This window comes from Cyanistes caeruleus, chromosome 7 (assembly GCF_971803275.1).
Source record: "Cyanistes caeruleus chromosome 7, bCyaCae1.hap1.1, whole genome shotgun sequence".
Taxonomy (NCBI): Eukaryota; Metazoa; Chordata; class Aves; order Passeriformes; family Paridae; genus Cyanistes; species Cyanistes caeruleus.
The window spans coordinates 25,493,054-25,513,721 of NC_141707.1; the positions used below are offsets into that span (position 1 = coordinate 25,493,054).

A 20,668-nucleotide genomic window follows, 5' to 3' on the forward strand; every position below is an offset into this window, starting at 1 on the left:
CAGATAAGGGTAGGATCTCACAGGGATGAAGGAGCTGGCAAGGCAGAAATTCCTCCAATTCCCGTCTTCAAGAGACAAGGGTAACATCAGTACCTCATATGCAAAGTGGCAGCCCTGAAGCTAAAGAAAAACCATTAATCCAAAAGGGATGAGCACTTACATAGATGTTACCCTGTTGGTAGCGCTGGTGAAGGTTAAGCAGGATGGCAGCTTCATGCAGATCTCCCAGCATGGACATGTCTTCTACCCCATCAACGCTGGTCTGGTGCATGGGTAAGACCTTTTCCCTGGAAAGGGAGGCCTTGGGGTACTGGAACACCTGAAAGAATACAGAGAAAGACAAAGAAGCTCATGATACCTGGGCACACGATCTGATTTCCTACCAGAAACATGCACCTTTATACTCTGGCACTGAAAAACGAAATTAATAAGACACAGATCTGTTCCCTACTTTTATAATCACTCTTCCATTCCTGTTCCTACATATTTGAGCCCTCTGGACAGAAATTATACAGCATACTCCCTTCTTTTACTACACAACCAATCCCTCACTTTCAGTACCGATGGGGAGAAATCAACAGAAGGCTATTTAATTTCCCCTTAACAGGAGCAGGGCACCAGCCTCCACCTGCTAGGCTAGACAGGTATTACACACTGCACTCATGGCTGTGAATAATGATGGCAGCTGCTCCCAAGAGACCAGGAACAGTCTTTCACAAAAAAACACAGGTGAGATCATGTTTTTGACCATTGGGAAGTAGAGGAAAAGCTAATTCACATTCCAAGTTTGACCCTGCACTCTCCACAGAAGCAGACAGAGAGCATCTAGAAGAGTTTGTCACCTCAAGAGCAAAGGAAAACAAAGCACATGAGAAACCAAATAAAGTAGTGACATTCTCTCTCTGTGATGACACATATGTGTATGATACAGCTTTCAAAATATTTGTACAATGACACCTATTAACTTCTATCACTGCTCTAGGAAGTACTCATCTCTCTGTGCAGTTCCACTCATCTTGCCTAAATTGCTGCATCCTTCTTCCTGTTAGAGCTTTCTCCTCCTCAATAACCCACTCTTCAGTTATCAGGTCATCTCCCTCACCCCTTTCAACACAGCTGAGATTATGTGACTGCTCCCCTCCACCACAGGCATATCCCAGCCCTCCTTCCCTCCTCCTCAAGCACGATGCTGGCATTTCACAAAAGTTATTTCAGTTGCTTCCCACTCTTGGATTCAGCCGTGTGCCATCTCCCACCCAGCATCCAAAGCTGTGCTAGATGGTAAGACCCAAAGAGAGACAGATGGGAGACTTCATATAGGCATCCTGGAGAAGGAAACTGGTCCACAGTAACCCCTCCAAAGAATCTTTTGCTTTTGCTCCTCTCTCAGGGTCTCTACCTCATTTCCATCCCTGCCTGTCAGCCCTGCTGGGTGCCAGCAAGAAACTGACGGGCTCCATAGAGAACAAACTGATCTATAGCATTGATCTAACTGGTTTCTCCTGCCCACCTGCTTGGAGTGCTCAGTCTGCCGTCACTGCTGGGGAGAGGCCATCCCCACAGCTGCAGGCTGCAGACAGATTGAGGTCACCCAGCCCCCTCCAGCGAGCCACCCCTGCGAGTCCCTGCAGGGCGCTCACAGTGCAGCACATCGCAGGTGCTCACCCCTTCAGGGCTCTGAGCCTGCACCCCGACAGTGCAGGGAGCAATAACACAGCAAAGCATCCCCTACAAGATCACCAGGATGCACAGCCACAAGAGCAGCTCTGTTCTGGGAGGGAGCTGGGAAGGAGAAGCTGGCTCAGTCCCTCAGGTGTGCTCACCCCATTCCTGACCAGTCACACCGGTGTGGCAAGGACCCCTCGGTCTCTTCCACTGACAGACTCCTTCACAGCCCACTTCCTTCATCAGCCAGGAGGCTTTCAAAAATACACAGTTCACATTCATGATCAGTGTAAAACAAATCCCAGTCCAGCAAAAAGGCTCTCTCCACACCAGTTCTGCTCCTGGGTGTCAGAGAGGTCTGACTGCCAGCAGATAGGACCCCCACTCTGCAATGACCCTAAAAAAAGAAACACACTTTTTTGTTTTCTTCTTCAGAGCAGAGACCTCAGAGAACTTTCACAAGAGAACTGAGAGAGAACTCCCAAAGAGAGCAGAAAGGGAGAGTGGGACAACTAAATTCAGGAGTACAAACTGCAGATGCACAACATGAACTGGACTGTCAGGAACAAAATCAGTACAGCACTTTCAAACGAGGAGGCAGCAAACAACCCTGTCTCTCTCTTGTCCACTGACTTACACAAAGTTTGGAAGCAGACAAGTAAAAAACAGTATGACGTGATCTTTCCTTCTATCTGCCTGGTACTTAATCATTTACTACTGCTCTGTCAGCACTTGCAGCCATTTGGGCCAGAAGAGAAACATGGAGAAAACATTTAGACAAAAAGCTGAGTGGACAAGTGTCCTAAAAGATATCAAGCAGCTAGCAGCACCTGTGCCCAGAGGCTGCTATGCACAAAAAGTGATGGGTCAGAGCTCGTTTCCTTGTTCCTGTAGACAGCATGGGAGAAAATGGAACCTTGAAGAGGAACAGGGGTTCCTGAATACACTAGTAAATTATTAGTAAGGAACAGGGTCCTAAATACACCTAAATAAATAGTATTTATTTACTAATTCATTTAGGTATTATAATTTACCTAGTAAATTATTAGTGAGGCTTAGATAATCACCTGTTATACCTGTCTTGAGCCACTTGATTGGTGTTATTCAGCTATTCCCCTCTAAAAAAAAGTCTGGTCCAATATCCATAAAGAGTTAAGCAGGTGCTCTGGCAGGACCAGAGGTGGATCTGTAGTACTGGTTGTGGTACCCTCGGGACAGAAGCACTGCAGAGGTGAAATGTGCTCCCTGGAGGAGCACTGTGATGCCACATTGCCATCCCAGCCGAGGCCAGGTTGTCACTTTTCCGTCCCTGAGGCTGTGGAGGTTCAGCTCACCCTCCCTCAGGCAGAGGCTGGGGCCTCCAGACCCAATGAGCTTTGGGAGGTGATGGCTCTGTGCCTCTGGAAGGCACCTGGGACATGTGGAAGAGTTTTATGGTCTTCCTGGCACTGGAAGAAAGATAACTTTTAATTTGTTCTCTGCTCTCCAGGGAGGAGGGTAATTTTTCCAGCCTCTGTATCACCAACAGGCTGCAAGGACCATCCATTCTCCTGGACACAGGCACATGTCCCAAGACTGTCAAAGTGACTTTCTTCAAGGAGCTCAGAGGTCTGAGATACAAAAAGGATGATGCTCCACCCTCAGAGTTCCAGTAAGGAAGCTTTTGTTACCCCATTGCTCACTCCTGGATGCTTCCAGAAATTTGCCAGGAGAGCAATTTCAAAGATCCTCCCCCATCATCCTATTCCAGGAAGAATATGCCAGGCTGATGTTCAGCACTACTGAGCTGAATATGATAGCTGATTTTTCCTGAAGCAAGTAAGAACTCTCAAATGGGGCAAACTGATCTCTCAGCAAAGCTGCCCCTAGAATATCCTTTTTTTAACAAGCTAATATATAAGATACAAAGCTGTAGGTGCTAATAGGCAAGTCTTTATTTTTGGGAAGGAAAATAATCAGCTTTCAGCCTAACAGGCACCTCACAGCCACAGATTTCTACTTTTTTGCCTGTGACACACTAAATTTGCCTCAGATTCAGCCCAAAGTGAGAGTAAAATGACCATGACTCTCTCCAAGGCCCTGCAATGCTCAGGAATAAAGCAAAATCTGGCTAGCAAACAAGCTAAGATGAGGCCCACCAGTGCTGCTCACCGGACTCAGCAAGGGAGAAAGGATTCCTTTTCAAACTCAATTCCATCCATTAGTGCAATCCTGAGCACATAAACAAAGCTCCCACCTGGCATCCAAGTTATATTTATCCATAAACCATTTGGCTGTTTCATCTGGATAGTGGTTTCCAATCTTGTGTTTCATAAGCAAAGCTCCTCCTTTCCTCCCAAGAAGTCACATTTCTGATGGATTTATTGCTTGAGGTGTTTTTAAGGAAGTGAAAACAAATGACAAAAGCTTTGAAGCATGACTGGACTTCTTACCTCAGAGCTGCACAGGCTGAGGAGATGCTGGGCCACAGAAAACATGAAGACACTAGATTTGGGGGTCCTAAAAAACAGAGGTATGAACTTCCCCAGCCAAAGTGAAGCCATTTATCAGAGTTTTCACCAGGGGTAGGACTGCCAGTCCCTCCTACAGGTATGAAGCAATGAATGTGGCAGGTGGGGGAAGCACACAGGACAGCTCTTGTGGGTGGCACTGAATAAAGAAAGGCCTTCAGTGATCACCATATGGTTTTATGCATAAGCCATAAAGCACATGCTCCTCCAGCCTTTCTTGTTTCATGGAAGAAAAAAAAACCAAACCCAGCTTTTTTTTTTTTTTCTTTTTCACACCTGTAAGCCACCCAGCATTATCCTGAGCATGTTTTCCAGCATACAGAACACAGGCTGGAGGTGGGTGCACCCACACAGACAGCTCTAAAGTGGGATTTCCAGTGTCCAAGATTTCCAGCACCTTTCAGAGGTGCCAGGTGGGTTTGAAAGACTGTACAAGCCCATAGCAGCATGTCAGGAGAGACAGAACTGGGAAAGCCACAGAGGTACTCACCATTTTTTGTCCCTCTGGAGGCTACTGCATTACTTGTGATCCCTTAAAATGTGTTAGTGATATCCAGCACTCCCAAAACAAGTCAATAAGGGGTTTGAGAGACTACAGATAAAAAAATCTGTGTTTGTTAGGGGAATTTCTATCTCTGAGAAACAAGTCAGGCTTTTTATAAAAGAATAATGATTTTAAATCTAGGCCTTTCAAGGCAAGAGTGAAAAGTCCTACCACTGACTCCACAAACCAGAGTCCTAAATCCCCTTTCCCCCTGTGCCCTCCTTTGTTTGCCAGGTAAGAGGCTGAAGAAAACCTGTCCATTTTTCTGTAACAAAGCAGCCACCTGCAGGGCCCATTCACCAGAACAGCTGAGCAGGTCTAATTGCTCACTGCTGGAGGGCACAGTCCTGCCCATTTCCCCATCCTCCTCCCAGCCCAGGCACCAGTATGACTCACCAATGAAGGCTGTGGATAGTTTTCCCAGGGTCAGCCACGCAAGCTGACTCACTGAGGACTTGGATGATCCCCAGAGGTCCCTTCCTACCAATATTATTCCATGACTACTGCAGTAGATGCACCAGGGAACCACAAGGAGCACGGGGCTGGAAATCAGTCGGGAAAGAAGCTTGTTCTTATCACTGTTGGAGACCTCTGCTCTCAGGGGAGCCTGTCTGCCTTGCTGAGCTGTCCTGTGCATCTCTGCTGCCTTCACACACTGACTGGAGCCAACCCTGGCCCAAAGGGCTGACAGCAAAAGCTGCTGAAGTGGCTGGTGGCGAGCACAAGCACCCTTAGAGTGGCACAGCTTGCACATCTTGGCAGGAAGGGCTGCTTGGTTGGTGGAGCTGCCTCCTTCCAGGAGCATTTAGCCAATATAATGGTTTTGCTAAGCTGTTAATGCAACTCCTTCAAAGATGGCACAAGGGAAACCGAGAAAAGCGAGATAGGCAGAGAAATGAAGAGAAGAAGAACAATCTTCTCTTTTTTTAACATTTGTTAGATCCTTGGCACAGTTTGTAACAGAGCCAGGTCACTTTTCAGAGAGAATTGCAGAATTCCCATTGATAAATTTCCATTGATAAATTTCAACATGATGATCATGCAAAACCAAGAAGTCCATCTGACAGCTCGGCATAGGCTACAACCTCATGCAGACTTCACTTACCATGCCATAATCTGAGGTGAAGAGAACATTTCCATTGGCACACAAGCCAACAGTGCATGGCTGCAGCTGGTCCTGCTCCCGCAGCCATACCCTGGCACCCTGCAAAAACCAGAAGACATCCCATTAGAAAGAACTGGAGCCCCTGAGATCTGCACACAGGGTACAAGCACCCAAGGAAAGCTGGGGGAAGCTGCAGTATTCAGAGGCTACTTCCAAGCTACAGCTGCTTATAATATTTAAGTAGGTCTTACTTACATTTTCAGAGAAACTGGTTTTGTTTTTTCTTAATGTAACATGAGCGGAAGAAAAAGAAGTTTTAATGAGCTGCATGCAGAAACTAAAGGAAACACCAATTTTTGTAGGAAGTGTCATGGAAAGATACCAACACATAGAATAGTTGGTTTGACTGTCTAAATATTTGAAAACTTTCTATGGCCGGTCATTAAAAGTCATGCTATAATAATAATAATAGAAAATATAAATAAAGTATGTTTACAATGTCATACACCCACACATCATTGTAAGTCAAAATGCTTCCAGAAATCACCAGCAAACAGATTTCACAGAGGTTTGTTTGCAAACTCTGGCAAGAGTTTCCTTTGGTAAATGACATGACCTGAGTGCTTGTCTGATGTATATATACACTGACGTATACATGAAGGTCCTGATGTATGTCTGCACTGGTGTTTAGATGTGTTTATATATATGATGTTTGGCATACATTACAACATCTTTGACTACTCCGTGTCCCTCAAGACAAACCTGAGCACAAACCCAGATTTCTGGTAACACACGTGCAGGGATCTGCAGGACAGGTAGATCTCACAGCTTGCCTACCAAAATAGGAGGGAAAACAGGTTTACTGGATTGGCCTCTTCTGGCCTGTCTGCCTGTTGGACCTGGTACAAGGGAAAGAGCAGGAGCATGAAGGCAGATCAGGGCGAGCATCGCCTGCAATTAGAGCTAGGCATGAAGCCACACCTCATTTCAGTTATTGCAAACTAATCACTTCCATGTCTTCCCATAGAAATTACATAAACTCTGCTTAGATAAACATTGAGAAAAATCCAAAGTGCTCAACATTAGGGCCATCCTGCCTTTCATCGATCGATAGACTGACTTTCTTCCTAATTTTTTGTGTGCCCCTAAATTATTGATCATGTGCTTTAAGCCCTTCCTACCCTCTTAATCCCATCAGCACCATTAGCTCTTTGCTTGTAGGCTTAATATGTCTGAAGAAATTGAATAGTGTTTCTATATTACATTATACAAAATGTGAATCACTAATTCTATTTTTAATGATTTGTTTTTAGTTTAGGTGGGTTTCTTTAAACAAGTTAAGTCACTCTAAACACTTTAGTACCCTGGACTTTCCTTACTGTAGGAGATACATCTATAGGCCTACCTCCAGTCCTCCCAATAAAAGAACTGGGATTAATGACATTAAAAAGGTGTACATAATTCTTGCTTTACTGATGTACTCTGGTCTAGAGTTAGCACAATCAAGCAGATTAATCTTCCCTCACCGAGTGAATGAAAAGCACCATTGCATCTGATCAGCACCTAAATCCATTGATAGTCTGCAAAGATCATCCTTATGGCCAGAGAACAATAGTGATAGAAAACAAAGAGAATCTTATGTTACAGATTTGAGATCCCAGAGAACTGGTGTGAACAACACATCACACACAGATTTTGAGGAACTATACAGAGGATTTGTTACATCCTCTTAGGTTTTCCAAAACTCTGGATGCTTGAAATAAAGTGTCCTGAGGCATCTGGGCAAGACATTGCTGTTGAGAAATCATCAATTTCCCAAATCACATTCTGACTATTGTGCATAAACATATGAATAGCAACATATGTTTAAAGATTTTTTGCTACTTTCACCGGACTCCTACTACTACCATGGTAGAAAGCAAAGAGTCAAAAAACAGGAAGGTTGTGTCTCCGAACAGTGGGATGAAAGAAAGCCTTTTATAAGACACTAAGTGTAAACATCCCAAACAGTGCACTTCAGTGCCTTCAGACACGAGTAACCCAGGATGGCAGAGCTGAGAGCCTGAGGGAGGTGCAGTTTAATCAGAAGACAAGTCTGCACTTCACCATTCACACTGTGCCCCAACACCACAGCACGCACACTCTGCATATGGCAGCAGGCCACTATCACAGCACCCTACACTGTCCCTGAAGACCAGGGGGGTCCAGCTTACACAGACTTCCCACCCCCTGGGCTCAGAAATTAACTTAGAGCTACAGGCAGCTGATAATTTGACACAGAAGAGACAACCCATGGGCATGAATACTGTTATTTAACAGATGCCACTTAGAAGGGAAAAGAGGGGAGACAGGCAGTGGGATCACTCAGCTATCTTCAACACACAGAAATTAGCTAAAAGTCTAGACTGATTCAGACCCATTTCTCAGCAGAAGTCCACATGCAAAGGTATTAACAAATACTCCTCCAAGGAGACATAGTTCTTTTGCACAACACCACAGAAACTTATGATAGGTCCTTCTGTGTGCTTCTAAGGAATAGAAGGCAACATGCTGAAACTCCCAGGCACTGTGGTATTTCAGCTGCCCAGAATGACTTCCTTCAGTTTACTCTGATGTTGTGGCTGTTTGTACAACAGCAATTACGTCTGCACAGCAGAATAACTGCATCCAGTTATGCTGTTTCCAAAAGGAGTATTTTGCTGAGACAGCCAGAAAAGGAACCACAGAACAAATAATTATTGTAACTTCTGCCCAGCTTATAGCCCCATTTCCTGAAATACAGAGTTTGTTTTAGTGCATCTCCTTCCACCAGCCCTTTCTTCTAAACATGGAATTCCCCAAGGAGCCTTGACTAAATACAGGAGCAGATGGTAACACCAAAGAGACTGCCCTCACTTTACTCCCCTCATGCCACACACCTCATTGATCAGTTGAAAGGATTAAATTGAGCAGAAAACTTCCAAAAACTGCCAGGCAGCAAGGCTGAACTTCCATAGGAGAAGCAAGGTCAGTAGGACCAAGCACTGCCCAGCAGCGATGAGCCAGCTCCCACAGGCACCACAGATGATGGGAAAACCCTGCTCTTCTAGGACTAGAGCAAAAACCCTTCAACTTTCATCTACCCTCATCCACAGACAAAACAGTTTAACAAAATGGAGCAACAAGCTCCAATTTGAAGAGAACATCTTAAAAGAAAGAGTCGGAACAGCAGTGATGATTTTCTGTAACCACTTCCTATCAAATAAAGCTGTCTGAATACTGATCATACACTTAACTCAAGCCCCTTATATAATAAGCTCATTATTCTTTTACTAGGAGTTTACTAGGTTGGTCTCTTGCTTTGGTTTTAAAGGGAACAGCAGCAGGAACTGAAGGGAAGAATAAAATAGTAATGTATCTATCATTCCTGTATCAAGGGCAGGTCACTCAGATGTTAAACAAACTCTGAGACCAACATCCTCATTCCTATGGCCTCAGTAACAATCTGTCCATGAACTTGCCTTGCCACAAAGTGCACAGCAAAGCACAATCCTGAAAAGTGATCCTGTACCATGGGGTCGTAATTTAGAAAATAAAGTTGCTTGCATACAGAGAGCAGTTTCATCAGTACTGGCCCACAGTCACACCATCACGCCTTCCACTGTGGACAGTAAACCCTAAGATGTGACTTCTCAGTTCAAACAATATATGGCACTTTGGGATCCTAGACTCAGAAATGAATAACATTTCCTGCTATTCATGATATCAAAAAATCAGTTGAAGCCACAGATTCCTTTGGCCCTCTATGCTTTAAAAAGAAAAAAAAGTGACTGAAACCAGAAGTTCTCCCTTGCATTCACACGCCTGTATCTCATCTCAGGAGATGCAGTGTGGTGTGTCAGCAGGGGAAGAATGAGGGAGACCTCATGTGCTGTACCCAGGGCATGGGCAGAGAGGCAGGCAGGCAGCACAGCCCTTCCTGCAGCAGCCAGGCATCCATCCACGCGTTGGAGTGCGTAGCCAGCAGCTACAGCCTCCTCCTCATCAGTCATCCGGCTGTAGAGGGCAGTGAGGTAAGCTCCAGAGGGAAGCCACAAAACTCTGCACCTGTTATCATTCTTCAGAAACAAGTCTTCATATTCTGTTCTCCTTACTCGTGTGTTCTGGACTACCCTTGAATTGCCATGTTTTCCCAGGATGTCCTCTGGATTGTCTTCTGGATTGTCTTCTGGATTGCTTCTTCCCAGGCACAAGCAAAAATGAGCTGCCTCAGCTGAACTTCAGGACACAGCAGTGCTGCCTCTCTCTGAGTGCACTCAGACATCCCATTCCTCCTTGTGCACAAACCTACACAACTTCCAGGAGCAATGTGCTCAGGAGGGGCTAAACCACGATGGCTGCATCAATTTTCCAGGGGTTATTCAGAGAGGTAAAGTGTTTTTGGTTGGAAGACAACTTTCAGTGTGTCAAAGGAGCACACAGTTTGTACTTTTTCTAGTACAGGATGCTTTTAATGTTTTCTTTGTGATTGAACTTGGCTGTCTCAGCCTCCAGATCTACCTACAAGCACAATACACAATACTAATAAAATACAAGAGGCTCTTGCAGTGCCTTCCTTTATTTAGGAATCAAAATTCCTAAATTCCTTGAATACCAAATTAGCCATCTTGCAAGGGGCAGGGATGTCTTAAAAATGTACACCCCTGCACTGAGAGTCAGGGACAAAAAACTCTGTGGGTGCTACAAGTTTTCAACTACAAGTACTGTATATGTAACTTACCTTTGTCCTCCTAGCACACTGGGGCTCTTCAGTGGGCACTGGGCATCCAAGCCTTGTGTTTCTCCTGGCTATGGATCTACATGCTCTAGGCTTAGAAAAGGCTCCCCTAGCAGCATAGTGCTGAGCCAGCTCTTTTCCCAGCCTCAGTGGGCTTTGTGGTTGTAAACCACGAGGCAGAGACAGGCCTAGAAAGGCCCTTGCAATTCAGACAAAGCTGGAATCAGGTTTCAATAAATGCACTTTTCAAGAGATTGATCTGGATGATCATGAATAAGTGATAGGACAAATGTAAAGAGCCTTAGCTAATGGATGTAAGATTGGTGGGGAGGGGGAGTCCCTGGCAGCCTAGACCCATATGGTAAGGAATGCAACTTTGCTGTTTTTCTGATGGCAGGCTGAAATGAAGCCATGGGTTGTATCTGATCAGCAAAACCAGGACCAGTTGCTGGAAGGCAGGGACAGCCCAGGAGGTCACAGGTAAGAGATAGAAGCAACAGCTCAGCTGGCAGCAGCCAACATGAGGTAGCTGGGAAGAGGGACAATACCTGCAACAGCAGTAGGGATAAGAGAAACCAAAGTCTGCTTCTTGTAAGGCATGAGGAAGACACAGTGCAGAGCAAAAGGGCCTGGACTGTACCTGTCTGGTCCCACCGTTCCCATACAGCAGCTCCCTGAGCTCAGGCAACCCCTGCAAGCCAGCACAGCTCAGAGCTGGGCACAAACTGTAGCCATGGGTCCTGCTGCTCCAGTGCTGCAGCCTTGGCTGAGCCCATGACTCATTCTAGTTCTGCCAATTAGCAGCCCCATTCCTCACTAATTAAGGAGCAGAGCCCTCAGTCTGCCAGCAGCTTTGCAGAATAGCAGTATCAGGAAAAGGTTTGTGCATTTTAAATAATCTAAGAGCAGTTTGTCACTTCTGGTCACTGATATATGTGCACCGCCTCCCACTCCCCTTTCGCCTCCCCCTCCCATCTGTTCTGTTCCTGTCTCCTCCCCCAGTTTGGCTGCTGCATAGCTTCTCACTCTCCAGAACATCTCCAACTTCAAATATCTCCCAGGAAATGCCTGGTCTGTGGAGGTAATTCTTAATCTTCTCAAAGAAGCAACTACACACCACAGGAGCCACACGAACTGCTTGTCGTGGGAATGGAGGGAATGAGCCCCCTTTTTCACATACTTTAGAGCTGCCCTTTGCCATGAGCAAAAGGTGTACAGAAAATGGGCAGGTGTGAATCCTTATGGACTTCACTGGACACTCTCTCCAAGCTCAGTTTAAGATTAATTGCCCTGCAATTTCACCATGGGCAGTGGAGTCACTCTCCTTCTCAGGAGAAGTAACAGTCCTACAGAGTTTGCAGACACCTGAGAAATTCTCACCAGTCTTGAAAATGAATATTGAATTTCATTATGTTCGTAAAAGCGAGCACCACTTCTACGCCTTCATTACAAGCTCTTCCCTGCCTAAAACTTTAATTAGGAACTGAATTAAAACGAGTTGTTCCCTAAGCACATTAGTCACATGGGTATCTACCGATGTGTATTCCCTGTCACGTCACAGCAGCACTGGCTTTCCTACATCTCTTCTGTAGCCCTGAAAGAAAGGAGGTAACATGGCATGTGCTAAAGCCCAGCCCCTGGCCCAAGCAAAAATTTCCCTGACCAGCTTGCAGCTCCAAACTGAGCAAGTAAAAGGTATTCCTGCCTGCTCTCAATCTGGGCAGTGCTTCTCAAAAAGCTTCTCCCTCTTGTCACCAAATATACAGGGAGGCAGCTTCCTTGCAGTTCCCTCCCTCTCTCAAATTCAGCCAATGGCTTCAATGGTGAGGCTGGGTTGATGGACTTCTGTGGAAGTCTTCGTGGTCCACAGAACAGAGCTCAGGGCCTCAGGAAGCCACAAGGATACAGCAGCCTGTCACTGAGCAGCCACAGTGCCACATGGTTTGTAAAAAATCTTAGACAAGAGCCCTGAAACTGTATTTCTTCTGCAATGTTTATTATGCATAATTTGGGATTATGTCCAATACCTTTCTGCATCTTGCCACATCCTTGACTTCAATAATTCCTTACCTTGTGGAGTTCTAGCCTCTACACACACATTATACAGAAACATACACTTGTAAACTAGTCTCATCACTGTGAAGCAGAAAATCCCTTTTTCTTGCAGTCAGAGGTAGAGGCACAGAGGAATTCAATTCACCTTCTCTGTCTCATCCATTATTTTCTGCTCTTTTGCCATGTCTCCTCCTATTTGTCATTTCACTAATAAAGTTATCTCAGGTTTTTTAAACTCTTCATGTGAGACATTTTCCTGGTGTTTGCTCGTCCTCAGTGTCCTTCCTTCAGACACCACACAGAAAGCAGGTGGTGCCTCTGAGCTGGGATGCACTGTCAGTCAATCAGAAAAAAGAGTGGAAGTAGGGAAAAATGGGGAAAACAACCCATGTAAGAAAGAAGCAGGGAGACAGGAAAGAGAGAAAAGTCTATGTTTCACTCTTTTCTGAGATCACGGGGTACAAAGACAGCAGCATCCAACCACTGGATGTGGATGGCACCACTGTGAGTTATAGAATCGCAGAATATGCCGATTTGGAGGGGACCCACAAAGATTATCAAGTCCAACTCCTGGCCCTGTACAGGATCATCCCCAAGAGTCACACCATGTGCTCATGGGTATTGTCCAAACACTTCCTGAACTCTGGCAGGCTTGGTGGTGTGATGATGGAGACACACAGAAATTTTAACAAACATCCCTGGAAAGCACCAACTTGCATCATATTGAGATGATGAAATGCTTTCAGTAAATGGAAAGGACATAAAACATTTTAAAAATCAACAGGTCCAAGAGTTCCCAGAGATCTTTCCAATAAAGTTTCTCAACAGCTGATACTAATTTTTTTATAAGTCTGGTAATGCTGAGGAAATTCCAAGAGATTGAAAGAGTCAGAGTCTAAACGGGAGTGAAAGCAGGATTATCCCTAGTAACTACGAGTTGCTTAGTCTGACAACCCCAGGGAAAATACAGAAGTTTTGCTGTCATCTTTGTTTCATCTTAAGGATACTCTGGCTTTAACTGTTGTCCAGTGCCAGTTAACATGTAGAAAAAAGCCTAGTCAAAAAGGCTTCCTCTTCCATAGCATCCAAGCATATGAGATAAATAGGACTGTGACTGACTCTCATGGCGTTGCCCACATAGAACACAGTATTTCAGTAAAAGTCAGCTCTTAAGGACCAAACAGCAGCAAAGGGATGTCAAAACTGTTGTTATCAATGGGGAAAATCACAACTAACTGAGGGAGTTTCCAACAAATGTCTGCAGTGACAGGGTCAGTACTATTTTGTATTCTCATCAAGGATCTAAAACCTAGAGTAGTACTGACAGTACTAGCAGATGCCAACATCTGGTAGATAAGTAAGTACCCACAAGGATGTGACCATCAGAGCAGTGTGGATTCCACAGCCCCCTGTCAGAACAAAACAGGATTAAAGCACAGCCAGACCGAAAGGTCATCATCAGGAGAGAAGGAATGCAAAGAGTACTTCAAACAGGGGAATGTCTTCTGGAAAGACACAGACCCAAAGGGGATTGAGAATTGCTGAGCAGAAACTCCCAGGACATTTGGTTGCAACAAGAGCTGATGCATGTCTGGGATGTATAAACAGGAGTAAGGAAGTTTACTGCGTACTTATGCTTTGAGGTGTGAGAAAGAAGCCTTCCAGAAACAACATAAAAGGCTTAGTCATTTTTGCTATTCAGAAAGATCCCTTGTAGTGCAAAAGTATTTGTGAAGATGTTAATGTCATTATGTAGATTTGCCAGAGCTAGGGCTGACCTATCTATCCCAGACAGTGATAGTGGGGAGATGAGAGCAGCCTGTGGCCCAGCATGGGCTGCAAATCTCATCTCTGTCCCTTCATCCTCAACTCACTCAACCCTGCTGAGAGGACACAGCAGTCATTAGCACTGAGACCCCTCTCTGCTACCTGCTGGCTCACCTTTGCCAGCAACCCAGAGACAACCTGGTGCCAGAAAATAATTTTTTGCAGACAGAGAAGTTATTTGGGACAAAGCGACTCTCATGAAGCAGAAGAAAAGTAGGACCTGAAAACGGATGGATCTGCCAGACACTTCAGAAATGAAGCAGGATTTATTTTAAAACAAGGTTGTGTAACCACTTGAAGAAACTGCAAAAAGCAGGGGATCCTCCAGAAATAAGAAGCCCTTCTAGAAAATGTGGTTCAGCCAAATCATCATTGGCTCAAGATGCGAATAACAGGAATAAACCGCACTAATACATCCCACTCATCCCAACCCTAATTTCTACCTTCTCATCAAACACACTGATAACTGGATCTGTGAGAGGCCGCACCACCAGTTCCAATGCTGTGATAATTACTGCACTTGTATGACAGGACCTCTCAGTCCCCTGGGCACTGTGCCAAGTGATGCATAACAGGCCCTCCATAGGTGTTTTTCCCGAGACTTGGCTCTACAGCACTGCTGAACTGTGAGTGATCTTAGATGGAAATGAGGAGGCAGAACTGCAGAGTTTAGGGTAACTGAAAGATAACCAGGAAATCCAGACTCTCACAAGTTTCAGTCTTAATAATCACATTTAGGTAGTTCGCATATTCTCCTTAAAGCAAAACGGGAAAAAGAAATTGTAAAACATTTGTGATCATGATGTTAAATGTAAGTGTGGCAAGAAGTGAAACCAGAGCAGAACAAGGTGGTTTCGGAGGCCACAATGGAGCAGCTGCAGGCTGGCCCAGGGCAACCTGGCTTCCCTTCATGTGGGGGCTCTCCTTGAGAGCCCGTGCCAGCCCACCCTGTTGCTGCTGATGGGATCTGACAAGGTCGCAGCTCACGCAGCCTGGCTCCAGATGAATGCCCTAAGGAGGGAGCTAGCAGGGCTCCCTCTCTTCCGCCAGACACTTCTTCATGTCACCTCTGGCACAAGAGCTTTCTTCCTTGCAATTGCTGCTCCAAAACAGGGCAGTCAAACCCTTTTGTCCTGTATCTGCCTCTTTATCACTCTGAATGGCTTAGTGGAGACACAGCTTGGATGGAGGATTCCACATGTAGGAGTATCCATGCTACACTAACTGCATATATAAACTAACTGGATATATCTTCAAGAACAGTGGTACTTCTCTTGAGATGCATTACACAGGCTAAGTGAACAGAGAGAGGTTGCTCTGTTTGGTATTGACACAGAGAGCATTACATACACAAGATGGATGTAATAGTCAGCATTTCTCTGTCTCTTCTTAATCCCTACAGGTCCTCTTTCTGAGAGATCACAATATTCTCTCAGTAGATTGAGAGGAGGTTGTCAGGGGAAGCTGGCAAAGCACAAGTCCCTGAGAGGTGTAGAGAGGCTTGGCCAGAAACCTCCTTCAAAGAGCAGCCTCACTGCTAAAGAAGATGATGTTCTACTACCTTTTCTTTCCAAGCTGGCATTTTCCTAAGACAATGGTTGTTAACACATGGGCATTCAGCTTACTGTTATCTGTAGAGACAGCACATCATTCATGGTCAGCATCATCCACGTCAGCTGAACCATTTCCCTCATCTCAGACAAGAGTCTCTGGATAGATTCTCCTGGACATCTGGCCATGTTCCTCTCTCACAGGAACTCCTCCCAACTGCAGGGAGCATGGGAAGGGCAAAGCAAGCTACTGAGAAACCTAATCCAGCCATGTACAAACCCTTCCCACCCAGCATAACCTGGGCTCCCTGGGGACACAGGTCTCTGGATGATTCATCCAAGCAGCTTCAACAGAGAGCTCCAAATCTGGTGAGAATTGTACATGCAACCAAAAATCAGACCAGTCCTGTACCTGCTGCACCCATGAACCAGGCAGGCTTCACACTGCAAAGGTGCATTCACAGTCAAGAACTTTGAGTTGTTCTCCTTACCCATGTTCCCTGCCTGCGAATGTTCACACGCGTGACTTTACGCTGGGACCAAGAAGCCATTAGATGCCCAAAGCAGAGCAAATTCAGTGAGTGTCTTGTGGCCAGTAAAGGGCTGCACTGTAGACTCCCTGACGGCTTTGTGAAGTAGTCAGGCACTTTCCACTTGCATCAAGTAGTCAGCAGTCAGGGCAAAGCTGCCATAGCAAAAGAAACTTGGCAGAGGTACTTTCTCCCCACCTCAGTTTGGGGCCAAGAAAGCAGCTCAGGTGCATGCCTGGTAGCAATTCCAGCAGCCTTAGTACTCCTTCACAGCCTTGACTCTGAGGCTCCTTCATGGTCTGCATGTATCCCTGGGAGAGACAGATCCTCTCCCTGTCTCCAAGACAGATATCCCAGGCCACAAAGAAGAGAAGGGCTGTGGCGAGGGAAAGATGGGAAATAATAAAAGACCATGACAGCTGTAGAGAGGACAATTCCAATCACCACAGCCATGCAGGACCTGAACACAGAATTACCCCGCCTTTCTCTCCCCATGTCAGAAAGCTTAAGAACTTCAGGGGATTTATTTTACAACACAGATGAAAAGCTTTGGATTTCACTGCAAGAGCAAAGAGGAAAACTGTTTAACACTTAAAATGCCAGAATTTCTAGGCCAGTGACACTTGAAAAGGAGAACAGCATCTGTAATTCCACTGGATGCCGCTCCTCAGTGCAGACAGACTATGGGACCGTGCTAACTGGTTGCTCCAAGTGGAGTGCAGAAGGACAGGATGGGAGAAGTGTCTCCTTTAACCCTGTCCATGACATTCCTGCTCCTTACAGGGGAATTGGAGAGCGAGTCACATCCTCTGTGTCAACCCCACATCCTGCCCACACTCCAGACACACAGGGAAACTGTCATCTGTCACCATGGCACAGCCCTGGCCTCCAGGGCCCCTCCTCCCTGCCTGGGCACAGGACTCCCTGCAGCAGCCAAGCAAGGAGATGGCAGAGCACACACACACACACACACACACACGGCTCCTCCACTCACACCCGGCTGGAGCAAAGGCATCATCTGTCACATCTCTGAGCCACACTGCACAGCAGACCTCCGATGGCAGAGGCACACACACATCTCTGTGCTGTACCACTCGCTGAGGATGAAGGTTTTCTAATCTGGCCCACTTGGGACACTGCAGAAGAGCAGCAGCAGCAGCAGCACACATGCTAGCAGCTCGCTGTCCCTGGGGTCTGCAAGCAGAGGAGGGCACAGCACATGGGAAACCCTTCCACAGCTTCAAGCTGGCACAACTGGTCAGAACTATTCCTCCCTTGGCAGAAACAGGATGACAAGTAGGTTGAACCCTTCACAAAGCTATTTTGGTCTCCAGCATGGCAAAGGGGGAACTAGGGGAGCTGTGAAGATCCATGGCACCCCCACCTAACCCCAGATACTGATCACATAGCTGAGTGTGATAATCTGAATGCTGCAAGCACAGCATGGGAGCCTGCTAAGGCAAGACCAACTGGGGTTTAAGCTATTCACTGTCAGACATGACACGCATCCCCTGGGACAAGCTCATCTGCTGCTGCAGAAAGAAGTGAAGCAACTCCCTTCTACTCAGGCTTTCCCTCCCACCAAGAACCCCCCATGGAGAAGGAGGAAGAGTGGCCTGGGTGCAGCGAATGCCAAACATTCCGGCTCTGGGGAAGCCACATTCCCCCTCTCCCACCCCCACTGCCTTTCCTGCAAAGCCAAGTCTGATACTTTCTTGCTCACCCCAGTTCTCCAGCCTACCTTGCTTCATCAGCACTTAAATCTGTGATTTACAAGAGATGAGTGACTCTAAGAGACCCTGGCTCCAGGACTGCCTCTCAGCCCTTCCCTGGAAATCCCTGTTTCTTCAGATAACGGCAGAATCATGCCTGGACAGGTAGAGCTGGGCAAAGCAGGCAATTCTCTGATGGGTGCTACTTTGCTTGAGATGTGCACCTCTGGGGGTATCCCCTTTCCAGCCTCCCACTGCCATCAGTTCCTTCAGGCTCTTCAGTGGCTACTCCTGTTGCAAGAGGCCAGAAGGTTCCTCCTGACAGAGAAGTGGGCATAAAGGCTCTGGTGAAACGGCCCTTTGGGGAACCCTGGCCTTCATTTGATTAGATACAGACGGCGCAGACTTCCAGGAGCAGCAGGTTAATCAGTTAATGGCTGAAGGATGCTGGGCGATGCGCTGCCGCATGCTGCGGGGCAGCCCCAGCCGCACAGCCCGGGGGCAGCCACTCCTTCCTCTCTGGGGCCAGATCTGGGAAAACATCTGTTCTGATAAAGAAAGCGCTTCGCCAGGGAGGGGGCAGGCCCCAGCCCATCAGCTGCTCCAGCCCAGCGACCACGGGCTGCTCCGGAGCGCTGCTAGCTCCCCCTCCGCACCCACGACTCAAGGCCAGACACTGGGGTTAATGGCCTGGAAACCATCTGGGAGCTGGAGGGGGGCAGATGTGTCATGCCCCAAACACGAGGCTTTCAGACCTCAGCCGCAGACCTCGAGAAGGCCCCGTCACCCCACAGTGCCTGCCGTACCCGCCGCCGATGCCACGGGCACACACCGTCACCCACGGGTCCAGAAAGGGCTGCCTCGGCTTTGCACCCACCCGCCCCTCACAACCAAAGGCATGGCCAGGCCAGGCTGGAAACCTGCGTATGCTCAGGCGAGAAAAACGGCACCGAGAATTTCGGGGCGTCTGGGCCGTGGCGGCCCCGCGCCCTCAGCCCCCCGCTCCCCGTGGCAGCGCAGTGCCCGCACGGCCGGGCGCTCACCCCGGCACGGCAGCGCGGCCAGGCGGGACCGCAGCGCGCAGCTACCGGGTACCGCTCCGGCCCCGGGCAGCCGCTCTGCCCGCCGGCCTGACGGTGACTGGCCAGCGGCACCGAGGGGCCGGGGAGCCCCGCCGCACGCTGCTCGGCGGCCCGGTGCCCCGGGGGCCAGCCGCTCTGTGGCTCGCACACGCAGGCAGGAGCAGGCTCCGGACCCTGAAGTCGTTCCAGAGGATTAAGGAGCCGGCTCTGGGCAGCCATGACTATCATGCGACAAACCCTCTCCTCCCGCGAGCAGCGCTGGGTCGGCGTTGCCGGCACCGCACATCGGTCGGGCTCCGGCTCCCGCAGCCCCTTCAAGCCCTCGCACGGGCTGCGCGGAGCCGCGCCAGGCTGGGGAGAGCCCGGGGTCAAAAGCCTCCGCATCCCATGGCTCCAGAGAAAGTGCGAGCGGGACCGCCTCGGCGAGGGGGCAGCGGGGGCGCGGCCCGCGGGGAGCGCAGCGTCCCACGGCCCCGGGGGCGCTCCCGGCCCGGGGCACGGCACCCCATGCCCGTCTCGCCCGACACCCAACCCTGCCGGCCCCCGCCGCTCCCAGCCCCGAGCAGGGGCGAGCCCCGCTGCCGTGCCCGTCCCGCCGCTGCCCACCTGGCGCAGAGAGGCGTCCATCGGCGGAGCCGCCCACGGAAGCGCTGCCGCCGGCTCTCAGCGCCGCATCGCCGCGGCCGGGCGAGCACGGCTTGCCGGCCCCGCGCCGCGCTGGCTCCGCCTCGCCGGCCGCGGGCAGCGGGGAGCGGCCGGGCCGCCCGCTCCGCCCCGCTCCGCCCGCCCCGGGGCGCGGGGAGCGCGGCTGCTGCGGCAGCGGAGGGGCCGTGCCGCCGCCGGAGCGCTCAGGAGCGGGATGAGACTGGCGAGGAAGAGGAGCGCATCTCGAGAGGAGGGTGCTGAGAAGGGTTGGGGTGGGGGAGGCCCGAGCGGCCGGTGCCACCCACGGACACGCGGCGGGGACCGGGGACCACTGCTGTACGGCTACGGGAGCCACGTGCGGACCTTCGTAAGGGCAATTGATGTCGTCCAGAATAGCGAACATTTCGGGTTTGGGGTTCCTTCAGCAGACCATCATAGCATGATGCAGTGAGAGAGACTGTTAACAGGAATCCTGATAGAGCCTCAAAATTATGTCTCCGAGATCTGAAACAGGTGGCAAAGAGCAATACTCTGGGCTAAGTTTCCCCAGATCATAGTTCAAAGACAGACCTCGATCACAGCTCGAAGTGTGGCCAGATCATGGTTCACAAGTGCTCTGTGAAAGTATTTCTTTCCATCATAAATTATTTCTTTATTCTGAAAAAAAAAAGGAAATCTAATGGAGAG

The 20,668-nt window shown here is 48.4% G+C and overlaps 1 protein-coding gene across 2 annotated transcripts in view; it reads right to left on the bottom strand.

Annotated features, from left to right (window-relative positions):
- The window catches only part of LOC111932162 (unconventional myosin-X-like), an 89,312-nt gene extending 69,251 nt beyond the window's left edge, over nt 1–20,061 (bottom strand). The window contains exons 1-3 of one of the 2 annotated variants that reach the window (XM_086898576.1): nt 19,943–20,061; nt 5,825–5,923; nt 161–319 (exon numbers count right to left, since the gene is read on the bottom strand). In XM_086898576.1, the coding sequence (XP_086754702.1) occupies nt 161–319; nt 5,825–5,923; nt 19,943–19,963 (279 nt within the window). In that variant the 5' untranslated portion in view covers nt 19,964–20,061. The remainder of the gene's footprint in view (nt 1–160; nt 320–5,824; nt 5,924–19,942) is intronic. The other variant, XM_086898577.1, reaches the window with a different exon arrangement.
- Between the last annotated feature and the right edge of the window lie 607 nt (nt 20,062–20,668).